Consider the following 12885-nt stretch of genomic DNA (forward strand, 5'->3'; position numbering starts at 1 on the left):
GGTATGGTATGGTATGGTATGGTATGGTATGGTATGGTATGGTATGGTATGATATGGCATGTGAGGTGTGGTATGGTATGGTATGGTATGGTATGGTATGGTATGGTATGGTATGATATGGCATGGTGAGGTGTGGTATGGTATGGTATGGTATGGTATGGTAATGAGTCAAGATATTTTGGAGAATCCTGGTGAACGCTGTTTGCAAACTTGTCCCTTAACATGGGAAGAAATAAAAAATACACGTTGTTTTGTGGGGATTTGGAGGGGAGGGAATAATGTAGATACTGGTACTCATGTCACTGCTTTCAGGTAGAATTAAAAAAATATTTTTATTATACTTTGCTGTTTGTTGAGCCTACTGATGGAGCTCGGTGACATGAAAGTAATTGTTCACTTCTAGACCTCTTAAGGTTCGGTTCAACTTCAGCAGACCTTAAACACAGCAGCGGTTGTTATCTACAGAAGAAGAAAAAAACAATGAATAATTGTGCAGATGTTTCTCTTCGCTTCACTTCGTGGAATTAATGACTGGAGCCAGAAGAAGCGAGGGGTCTTTTTTACTTGACTTGATGCTCATATAAAATCTGCTTGTGGATTTTAGTTACCCACGTTCTTTTGTTGGATTTTTTCTGCAGGAATACCAAATCTTTTTTTGACTCATTTTGTAAACTCATTTAACTTGTGTAACTATAAAAAGTCTTTGTCGTGAGGAGGCAAACATGCTTTTTTTGTGTGTCTCATGAAGGCTGCAGTGAAATGAATCTGCCCCCTGCCTGCTCACGACTGACCCTTTGCAAAGATTAGAGGGACAAAGCAAAGAATGAGCACATTTTTATCCCTTGCCCTGAATTATGTGGCTTTCAGGAATCTACTTATAACCCATTAGGTGCTTTTCTGAATTAATTCCTCATTTGTATTTCATTTTTAATGATCCTGCACTGGATTTATTAAACTTCCTATAAAAAAAAAATGTTATGTGCAAAGCTTTTTTCATTTTTCAAACTTTTCTGCAGATTTCTTTGGTTATCTATATGTCATGAGTCGCTGGAATAAATTAAATTAAATATAGTTTTGCTCATATTTGCTTTCCAAAAGGCTAAAGATCCAAAAATCTTGTTTAATTTTCCCTTTTTTTGCTTTTTTAGAGCTCTCGCTCACTTTTCCCTCTGTGCTTTCTTTCCATCTGCTCAGGTCTCCTCCAAGACCCAGTCCTGGAAGTCTGCACTACTCAGATGAGGATGTCAGCACTAAGTATAATGACCTGATTCCAGCAGAGAGCAGCAGTCTGACTGAAAAACCCTCTGAGATATCTGACTCTCAGGTAAGCAGTGAGTCTGGCTCAGAGCCGATACCCAACCCCTTGTCTGGAATAGGCAATGAGCCCACAGAATGAAGTGAAATTCATCTGACTGAACTTCTCAAAGTGATAAAGTCATCTCGAGCAAAGTTATAACATTTAAAAAGTTTCATTCCACTTTATTTTACTTGTCTGTCACATGGATAACCTCCTCTTTTCTCATAGTCATCATTCTAAAAAACATTTGTATGATTATAACGCAGAATTTCTGGTGTTAAGTTAATCCAAAAAGGCACTCCAGCACACTGTTTGATTTAGCAGAACTTCCATCAGACAAACAATGCCAAGAATTAGTTTAGAAGTTGTTTTAAGTGTCGATCTATTTACACACACACACACACACACAAAAAAAAAAAAACAGCACAAATGATGTTAAATTCTACAAACTCTTCATATTATCACCACCAGAAAAAAAAAAAACATTATTCAAGTTAATTTCTCTCAAGGGGATTGTTAAAAACCTGACGCCTGTTAGAAAAGCTCAATTACAGCTGATGTCTGTGACTCATTAAGCATGGGCTTCTCAATAGGAAAGGTCCCATGAGTGTTTTAATATCACCAAAAAAAAAAGGAAATCTCATATAGCTCAAAAGAGCAGGAGTGATGAGCATAACAGAACGGTAATAAAGGCAGGGAAGCAGGTTGCTGCACATTCTGAGCACGTGTTCCCCCCACTCCCATCCTCACCTTTGCACAGGGTCTTCCTGACTAATTTATCTTCTACCTGCACAGCCAAAACATTGTTCAAGACGGCTTGAACAAACATTGTCCTCCCCGAAGACACAACCCGGAGTTATTCTTCCCCCTCTGCATTGCCTCCCACTGTTTACCTGCCGCTTGTCCAAATAAACGGTGCTTCAACATCTGCTAAGCTGTATCTCAACAGAACCGCAGTTGTCAGACACGCAATTGTGCCAAAAGCCTCTGAGAGTAAATCGCTGCCTTTTTTTTGTCTTGTTTTTGTTTCTCATCAAGTACAATACACTGAAACAGCACCCACACAGTCATTCATAACTCACAAGACTGAAGATTATTATTTAAAATAATGGCAAACTAATCTTGTAAACATGATCTCTGTCCAATTCTAGGACACTCTTGTGTACACTTATCACATGTGTGCTCCACAGAGCTACGGGTGAGCTCCAGTGTCTCTGACAGATTCTCAATAGAAGTGATTATCTCCCCCACCTATAGAATGAATCACGCATTATTAGATTTAGAGCTGTGAGTCGACGTTTCGTGCCGTCTTATATGGACCAGTGCTGTGTGGTTTGTCAGTGAACAGCTCAATAATAGAAATTGTGTAGCCTTGATTTGAAAGCATGAAAATGTAGCTAGTGTTAAAGTGTCTTCTGTTCGCTGTGCCTGACTCGCAGGGTAGCGACAGCGAATATGAAATGGATCAGAGCCGGCAGAAGACCCACTCCTTCGTCAACCATTACATCAGCGACCCCACCTACTACAACTCGTGGAGGAGGCAGCAGAAAGGCGTCTCCCGTCCGCCGGCGTACGGCTACTCCCAGCCCGAGCCCCTGGTGGAGCAGGAGTCCCGACCGCAACCACCACCTGTGCCCCCGCTGCCCCCGCTGCCCCCTCTCCTCCCCCAGAGCGCCCCATCCCCACAGCCACAGGCCCAGGGCACTTTGTTCAGGCCGAAGGGAAGCCGGACTCCCACCCCATCCTTGCTGTCCTCGGAACCCCTCAGCCAGCACAGCACTCTCTACCGACCCCCCAGCAGCCTGGGCTGTGCCGCTCAGGCACCTACCGCAGGCTTCTCCTCCTTTGTTTGACACACCGCTCTCCTTCCAATAACCACAGAAACTTGATGGCGAGTTGTGGATTTTTTTAAAAAAGTTTTTATTTATTTTGCTCTTTTTTTTTTTCAGTATTCTGTTCCGTCACGATGACTGAGCTTCGGCTCGACATTACAGGCATCTTAAATAGTGCTTTCTCCTCCGTGAAGAGTGCGTGTATGACTGTGTTTAGCCGGTTGGTTAATCTCTGTAATCTGTGTTTCATGAAAAGACAATCATTTGAGGACTTTTTTTTTTTTTTTTGCATTAGCATAGTTTAATTAAATTAATGGATGCAAACAAGGATAAACAAAACTAAAGGTTCTGGTAAAAAAAATGAATCCTTGTTTTTAAAAAATATATATTAGGGTTTATTATGAGAGCTTTATCAGAAACACCTTAGATCCATTTATTGGATGGACCACGGGCTGAAACTGGACAATTAATAAGGACAAAGTGATGGAGATGATTATGGATTATGGATTATGCTGATTATATTTCACTCAAGGATGAAACCAGAGTGATGGACTCTGATTTGCAGAGAGGCACCTGCAGTTTGCAGCCCCGCCGGCTGCCTTTAACTTCCACACTCTGCTAGCTGCAGAAGCTGCAGTTTGTGTTTGTGTACATGTCTCATATTGTTTACCAGATATTTATATCAATCAGCTTCGAGATACGAATTTTCCGAACATCACTAGTGACAATGTTATGAATGACATTAAAGCATTGTGGCACCTTTATGATAGTCTGAGGATGTTGATCGTTCGCTGGTGCACAAGTCTGAAGATAAATCAACTTTTGTAACGTGCAATGCTCTTTAATCTTACTCACAGAAAGTGACTGAGGACCAAATGCACAAACGTTAGCATAACTTTACAGCCACACAATATATATGTATGCTACGAAAAGCAAAGATGTACAAAAAACAACTCACTTTCTTCAGTTTAATAAGTTAGAAAAAAAAAATTGTGCAAATGTCTACTAAAAGTTTCAAAATAATAGCTTAGCTGAAATTTCTATTTTTTCCCCCTCATATGTCTACTTTTTATAGATTTGTTTTGTAGAAAGGCGTCCTGAAAAGACCAGTTTTAAAGTAAGTCTTCTGTAAACACAGATGTTTTGAACCACAGCAGCTTGTACTGTAGATTTTACAGCCTGAGTTTGTTCTGCAATGTGCATTAATGGTTATTTAAAAGCATTTTTAATGGCAAAACAAAGGGTTAAAAGTGTAAATGTGGACTGTCACAATATATGTTTAACATATTGCAGCGCAGAGAGGCATTTATTTGATTTCTGTTTATTCTTCTTTTTAATGCTATGAGAAAAATATTAATGCAGTAAGTTGTGTTTTATTTTTTAACATTTCTTGCACCAATTTTGCACATACTGGTTCATCACATCCTCTCCGTGGGACTTTGCTGTGCTGGAATTGAACCCAAAGTGAATAAAACAGTCTTCAAATGTGCAGTGTGAACATGCATGTAAACAAGGGAACATTATGATCGTTTTCGTGGTAAAATATTTATATTTTATGGGAACTTTTCTTCATGAATCATCAGAACATTTTTGAATGCGGCGGAATATTACAGAGAATTATGTATTCATGGGCAAATTAGTCGGGGGGTATAAAGCTGACATATGAGAGGATTATAGAGCTTTACAGCTGTTGGATAAACAATGGTTTTAAAGCACACAGAAACCCGTATCAGACTCTGCAGACAACCGTTTTGCAGGGTCAGTCCTCGACAGGCCTGTTTTTGCATCGTCGGGGACTACATAAAGTGATTTCTGACACTTGATCCCACAGTGCAGGAGTGACCTGATTCTTTCAGCAGCAAGCAGAGACACGATTTGGATGCATGAGAGCACGAGTTCCAGGGAAGAATTAGAAAAAGAGCCTGATCCGGTGCAGACACGCAGAAGACCTGGGGGGGGGAAGGTGCGGGGCACAGGTGGTGGGATAATCTCCTTATTTCAGGCCAGGAGACATTGATTTTATACATGACATGCAAATAGGTGTAAGTGCAATGCAAAAGTTTATTCAAGGAAGAAAAAAATGCTGGAGCACATTTATTTTTAATAATTCAATTTCTGATAGGAGATCATCATCGTTATGTAAGGCAAATTATTTTCCGTTTATTGCAGGACATCGTCTTGATTCCGATGTTTGTTTTTGTTTAAAGTAATTTCCATGAACAGCCGGGTTGCGTTTGTTGTTCACGGAGACATTAAAATGCTACGACGCACTCTGAAGCTCAGTTTTGCAAACTAAATATTACATTTTTTGACATTTACTTTGTTTGCTACCTAAATGTATGCTAATTCTTTCACCAAACACACCCATAACTGTTCATCTTCAGACAGGGACAGAAATTCATCGCTCACTCAGATTCTCCCACATAAAGAGAGAGAAATCCTCACATCAACAAATCTGTCACATTTTTGCATTTCATTCCACTGTCTCCTCCTGGGATCCATTTAATGTGTCCTGATTCTGACTGTGTTTGTTGGAATAAATCCGAGCACATTTTTCCACCACAGCTTCCTCGTCATGGTGGTTGACTTCAAAATAAGGACATATTAGTGATGGAGCACAAACAGAGAAATTTAAACTAACAAGTATTTTAAAAGCGGTTGATTAAAACTTTATTTCAATGTAAATATTTGTATAATACAGGCTGCCTTCTGAGATCAGTGAATGTCAATCAAATGGTCACTTTCAAGTCATTGCATTGATTTTAAAGGGTTTTACCATTTTGTTGTGCTGGAGCATTAAGTTTTGTAATTTGATCAATTTATTTGAGCTTCCAGTGCTCAGACATGTGGTGTCCTATTTGCCCCTATAAGGGGCTTAGACTCTGACTAAAGCCTAAATTAGAAAGTGAAATGGATCTTTTGCTAATCAGAAAGTTTACAGCCACAATTTTTCCCGATCCATTTCTTCTTTCCACTCTTGTGGTAGATCCTAAAACCCTCACAGAAATTATAGGCCTATAGCATTCGTTGAATGCAAATCACCTGCTGCTGTTCATGCTGGAGTGTTAAACAAAAACTTCTTATGATGACACTAGTTGTAGCTCTCTGGGCAAACCTTGTAAATTCATCTATAGGCGAGCTCGTGATAGTGGGGGATCTTGCAAGTTACGGTAACGCTTTGCTGATGATGAACATTAGCTTCCACTGTTTATTTCCATTTCCATTATTATTTCCACTGAGTATTTAGCTCAGTGTCTAAAGTTGACCAAATATTAGCCACGTTTGTGTTTTCTTAGGTTGGTTGGCTGTGGCAGCCATCTTGAATTGAGCTGACTCAAATGCCCCTTTTCCACAGTTCCTCCTTGGCACCACGTTACCCTGCTCAGGCCAGTTCTGTGTTCGTTTCCAGAGGGCCTTCTTTGTGGAACCGGCCTGTTTTTTCAGTACCTGCTTCTCTGCGTAACAGCCATCAGAGTGCTAATGATCCATTGTTAGGCTGATGGTTCTTCTAGACCATGTGAGCAGCTGGTTTTGGTTGTCAGCAGCAAACTGGTTTATCCACTCTGAGAAGATGCTATTTAAGAGACTGAGCTGAATACAGCACCTCAGACTGAGGAAGTCTTTCGGATGAAAAACGAAATGTATCTACATTTTTTTTGCTTTGTTTTGTTTTTTTTGTTTTTTTGAATGTCCAGAGGACCAGATTTAACTTTTTTAGACTACTTCTCTGCGGTTCCATTGAGGCCAAGCTAAAACATGATGTCAGCATACTGTCGGTTACTGATTGGTCAGGGGGTGGAGTCATTAATCAGAGGGCGGAGTTTCAGAAACTGCCACTGCAACCCGATCTGCCAGTTTGTTTTTAACCCACCATTAGAAACAATTCAGGCAGCATGGTGGCACAACTGGTAGAGCTGCTACCTCTCAGCGAGCAGGTCCCTGGTTCTTATCCCGGTCCAGGGGCCTTTCTGGGTGGAGTTTGCATGTTCTCTCTGTGCATGTGTGAGTTTTCTCTGGGTACTCCAGTTTCCTCCCACAGACCAAAAACATGCATGTTAGACTGATTGGTAACTCTAAATTGTCCCTAGGTGTGAGTGAGAGAGTGAATGGTTGTTTGTCTCGTTTGTCTCTATGTGGCCCTGTGATGGACTTGCGACTTGTCCAGGGTATCCCCTGCCCCTTGCACAGTGATTGCAGGACATGGGCACCATGACCCCCGTGACCTAAAATGGAAGAAGCAGGTAAAAGATAATGGATGGATGGATTGGTAGAAACAACTCAAATCCAAATGAGTGTATTTTGGAGTATTATGAAGGTAAAACAAACAATAATGTCACAACCGTGGCCAAATTCTGAAGTTCAGGCGTTTTTGTGTTTGCTGATGAAAAAGTTCAGAACGAGCTAGATGGAGTGACACATAACAAGAAGTTTTTTAAAGAGGTGTCGGTGCATTGATAATAATGATCTGCCCACTATAGGGGCACTAATGGGCACTGTGGAAACGGAAAATGAAGCGATCCGACCTGTACCGGCCCAATAAGAGCCAATAAGGGCCGAGCCAAGCAGGACCTATGGAAAAGGGACTAAAGAGATAATCATTTATGTGCTAAATTTGTTGTAGTAGAAGCTAATGGGCATCACCAGCAAAGCATTACATCTTGCAAAATAATATCCAATATCGCTCGAAATCGCCTATAGCAGGGCTATTCAACTGGTGGCCTGTGGGCCACTTCTGGCCCGCGGGTGACTTCAATCCGGCCCACTTTTTTTTTTTTTTTTGGGGGGGGGGGGGGGGGTCTGGGATTGTATTTTGATGATCCAATGCAACAAAATAAACAAATTTAAAAGGTAACAGATCATTGTAAACTTTGGTTTATTTACATAATGATTTTAATTGCTTGATGTCTGGGCCCCGAGCTGTTGGCTTTCATAAACTGTGGCCCCCTGAGCAGTTTTGTTGAATAGCTCTGGCCTATAGCTTGATTTAAAAGGTGAAATGTCAGAATTAAAAAAGACAAACATATCAAGCACCAATAAAAGAAAAGCACATTCTGTCAAATTTATCACATTCTCTTCAGTACATTTACATTCAATTCATATTACATTTGAAAAAAGAAGCAGTCAAAGCTTGGAATGAAAGAAAACATTTAACAATCTCAAAATGTTTTTCTATTAAGGATATAATTCTCCAACTTATTCACCAGAAACTGTCCACATATTTTTAAAAGAATGCTGTGATTTTACTTTACATTCAAATTGGCTTTGAGCTTTTGTTTATATTACTGTAAAATCGCCAACACATTTTATGTCATTTCTTTTTTTTTTCTCACAGTGAGCACTGAATGTATTAAATGTATATTTTTATATTACATAATATTTTATTTCCTATTGTAACCAGATTTTATTAAGCTTGCTATTGAATAATTAAATTGTCTTGCTATGAATATGTTTAATACTTATCATAATGTTTAGAAAGAGAGCAGTTTAGCCGAAACATTTGGAGGAAGGTTGTGTCAAAAAAAGAACCTTAATGCAGAATCCTTGTGTTTGAACAAAAGGCTGCTGCGATGAAATTCTCATCTTCCAGAGTAATTTTGTCCCATCAGCTGCTGGTACAGAGCATTCTGGGAACAAAGCCAGACAGAAAGTCACTTGTGTGATACTCTGTTCATGGAACAAAGGGGGAGTTTGGAGAACAGCGTGGATTGATACAATTATGACTGAAAAATCATAGTATTGTTCTGTCCAGGTAGACTTGCTTTTATTTTCTCATGCACAGTCTGTTTTTCTGACTTTAGGGTGAGTATGCAGTCAATCTGTAGTGCAGCTTGGCTGCTTCCAGCTCATTTCCATTGCAAAAGGTACTAATGGTTGGTCACTGACTCGGAACAGCTGATCAGCCTGAAATACACACAATCACAGTCATCCATTAAAGTCTTTTGTGTTGCCAGACAGTGAAGAATGCAGTGAAGCTTTACTTCAAGTGTATTAGCCAATAAATCAAAAGTAAGCTGGCAGAAAATACACCGAAGCATAGTTCAGTCCTTTTAGGTAGTATTAAATTATGAATAATTTATATTTTACTTGTTGCAGATTGCTCTTTGAACAGCCTCACTTTAGAGAAATAGTGTTTAATTCTGACCAGATTAACGAGCTAGCGAGCGCTAATGAGGTCAAAGTGAATTGCAGCTGCCTTAAAACAGCTGAAAATAAAATGAAGGCAGTCCATGTGAATGCTTTATAAACCTTTACGTTTCCGTTAGTTTCACAATAAATTATTTACCTAGAATTCTAAGGTTGGTTGCAAGTGCAATAGCAGTAGCAGCTAGCTGTAGCACCTCTGGTGCAGCCTGGAGCAAATTTCTGCAAGAGTACCATAATATTTCTACCAAAATATTCATGTAATGCAACACTGACAATGTCACGTGTCTTAAAAAGTCGCTTATAACCAGCTAAACAAAAAGTGCCACAGAGAAAGAAGTGTAGAGGTTATGAACCTTTGATGTGTTCTTTCACACCAGAAGGTTGTAAAAACAAAAATCTTGGTTCATAAGCCTGAAAAATTATTAATTTTTTTTATAATTAAAAACTCCATTATGTGGTTATTAATTAGCCTAGCCTTTACAATATTTTCTGCCCTTGTTCCATACTTCATTCTCTACGACTGTCACTACTGATAAAATACTGTTGGGCCTTTTCACTGAGCACCTCAAGCCAAAACTTTTAGACACCTCCGTGTAATGGACTGAGGCAGCAGGGAGTTTTAAAGCTGACCCACCCCTGATGCACCTTTTGAGATGCAAAACAAGGTAGTATCAGAGCCAAAATGCTCAGCATGTGTGAAGGTAAGCCAGCATTGAGGCTCAATAATTTACTCAAGTAATGTAATGCTCTTCTGCACAGTGGCGCAACTGGTAGAGCTGCTGCCTCTCAGCAAGCAGGTCCCCGGTTCAAATTCCAGTCCAGGGGCCTTTCTGGGTGGAGTTTGCATGTTCTCTCCATGCATGCGTGGGTTTTCTCCAGGTACTCCAGTTTCCTCCCACAGACCAAAAACATGTATGTTAGGCTAATTGGTAACTTTAAATTGTCCCTAGGTGTGAGTGAGAGAGTGAATGGTTGTTTGTCTCGTTTGTCTTGTTTGTCTGTATAGTGTCTCTGTGATGGACTTGCGACCTGTCCAGGGTGTACCCTTCCCCTCGCACAGTGATTGCTGGAAATGGGCACCAGTGACCCCCCATGACCCAAAATGGAAGAAGCGGGTAAAAGATAATACCATACCATACCATACCAATTTATTTATATAGCACTTAAAACAGCAACAAGGCCAACCAAAGTGCTGTACAAAAGAACACAAACATGCACAGCAGACAGGAAAACATAAAATAGAAATACAGATACAAATAGCAGCAGAAGCTAACTAAAATGGCCAACAGAGTAGAGAACAGACCGGGCCAAAACAAATCACACCGTGTTAAAGGCAAGCGAATAGAAGTGGGTCTTCAAGCGAGACTTAAAGACTGAGAGTGTGGGAGCCTGCCGGACACTCAGTGGCAACTCATTCCACAGTCGTGGACCTGCAACAGAGAAAGCCCTGTCACCTCTGAGCTTACGACGGGTTTCTGGGACTGAGAGAAGCATCTGGTCTGCTGACCTCAGAGAGCGCGGTGGGACATATGGCTGCAGATTAGTGAGATAGGATGGGGCGGAACTGTTCAGTGATTTAAAAACATACATGAGAATTTTAAAATGGATCCGAAGGTGAATGGGTAGCCAGTGCAGGGAGGCCAAAACTGGCGTGATGTGCTCTCTATAGCCTGTACCAGTTAAAAATTGGGCTGCAGCATTTTGGACCAGTTGTAGACGAGCAATGGAGGACTGACTGATTCCAAACAGAAGTGAATTACAGTAATCAAGCCTAGATGTTATGAAGGCGTGGATCACTGTCTCAAGGTTCTAATAATAATGGATGGATGGATGTAATGGTCTGTGCTACCACTGTGCTTCAAGATTAAACAACTACAAAACGGTTTGTTACCGAGGAAATATAGATGATGGCGCACAGCAACTTTGCATTTATTTATTTTTTAAATTGTTACCCACTATAGTTGCTAAACCAATTTAATTTGCGACAACATGGTGGTGCAGTTGGTAGAGCTGCTGCCTCTCAGCAATCAGGTTGTCCCAGCTCAAATCCTTTTCAAATCAGGGTGGAGCTTGCATGTTTTCTCCGTGCATGCATGGGTTTTCTCCAGTTTCCTCCCACAGACCAAAAACATGCATGTTATGTTGATGGGTAACTTTAAATTGTCCCTAGGTGTTAGTGAGAGAGTGAATGGTTGTTTGTCTGGTTTGTCTCTATTTGTCCCTATGATGGACGGGAGACACACCCAGGGTGCAGCCACATGGCCCCAGCACAGAGGTGGCTGGACATGGGTACCAGCGAACCCCACGATCCAAAAAGGAAGAAGCAGGTAAAGATAAAATGGAATTTAATTAGCATATTTGGAAAATGATACGAGGCAGAGCATCTGTCACAGTTTTTATGTGTTGCGCTTCACGTCATCACAGCTGCCATTTTTGATTTGGTTGATGCTAGCTTTATTTTTGAAAAGCTCACATTCGTGCAGCACATGGCCGACTTCAGCTGTGATTTTTGAATGGCCAAAACCAACTAGTCTTTAATTTTGCTAAACTTGTTCGTGAAACTATCCCATTATCTAGTTGAATACATTCCTGACTGACATATTTAAAATGAAACAGCTCGTGCTTGTGTCTTTCATTGCTGATAGTTTCATTACTTCCATACTATTTTTTTTAACTTTATTGAACTACTGAACATACAGAACAAAAGAACAAAAGAACACAAATAGAACAACAAATGACAATCTCAAATTACAATGATACATATAAACATAAACAAATATCTACAATCATACCTCCTAAAGTCAACATATTCTAAAACGAATTATCATATCAACCATCATAAACTTAAATTTAGGTAATAATACTATTTGAGAGTTTGCAAATAATATAGTACAGTAAATTAAACAACTAACTATTTATCTAAGAATCTACATAATTACTAAAATAATTTGTCAGAGGGCTGTATTATCTGAGCGAGGTGATCTGAGAGCTTTTTTGCTTGTGTTTTTTTAGCACTGTCTAATGAAAGTTTTAACAACTGGAGTTCTTGTTTGAATACAGACCATAATGGTTAACACTTGCCATATCTGCATTTATGCATATAGAATTTTAATATTATGATAATGTTATTGACAAAGTATTCATCTTTTTTTATTTTCAGATACATATCCATATAATATATTCTGAACGGAGAAGGAGTCCATGTTCATGAATTTCATAGTCAGGAGATGGTGAAGGGATTTCCATAATGTGTTCACAGAATGACAGAAATAAAATAAATGTTCTGCTGTTTCAGGTTCGTTACATATATAACAGTTACCACATTCAAATTTAAATCTATTTCAGATAAACTCGTTAGAAGGATAAAATTACGTCCATAATATAAGTGGAGGAACCGGTTCTGGTGTCTTCCTCGTGACGTCACTGACGTCGGTCGACGTGACACGCATGACGTCTTGATGAGCGCAGCGGCCTCCTGCCTCTTTAAGGAGACTGAAGAAGGGTGTGTTCACCCTCACTCCAGCAGGAGGCTTCCGTTTAGTGGTGAGTCCCTGCGTTTCAACGCTGAAGCAGCTACTGAGAGGATGCGGCAGCAGCTGTAGTGTTTGTCTA

At 40.1% G+C, this 12885-nt stretch overlaps 1 protein-coding gene across 1 annotated transcript in view; it reads left to right on the forward strand.

The window, feature by feature from the left end:
* sdk2a (sidekick cell adhesion molecule 2a) overlaps nt 1–3170 on the forward strand; it is a 101958-nt gene extending 98788 nt beyond the window's left edge. The window contains exons 44-46 of the mRNA XM_037689033.1: nt 1195–1324; nt 2737–2895; nt 2968–3170. Of these exons, the coding sequence (XP_037544961.1) occupies nt 1195–1324; nt 2737–2895; nt 2968–3150 (472 nt within the window). The 3' untranslated portion in view covers nt 3151–3170. The remainder of the gene's footprint in view (nt 1–1194; nt 1325–2736; nt 2896–2967) is intronic.
* The last annotated feature ends 9715 nt before the right edge of the window (nt 3171–12885 follow it).

The sequence above is a fragment of the Nematolebias whitei genome, chromosome 15 (genome assembly GCF_014905685.2).
Source record: "Nematolebias whitei isolate Nwh7 chromosome 15, NemWhi1, whole genome shotgun sequence".
Taxonomy (NCBI): Eukaryota; Metazoa; Chordata; class Actinopteri; order Cyprinodontiformes; family Rivulidae; genus Nematolebias; species Nematolebias whitei.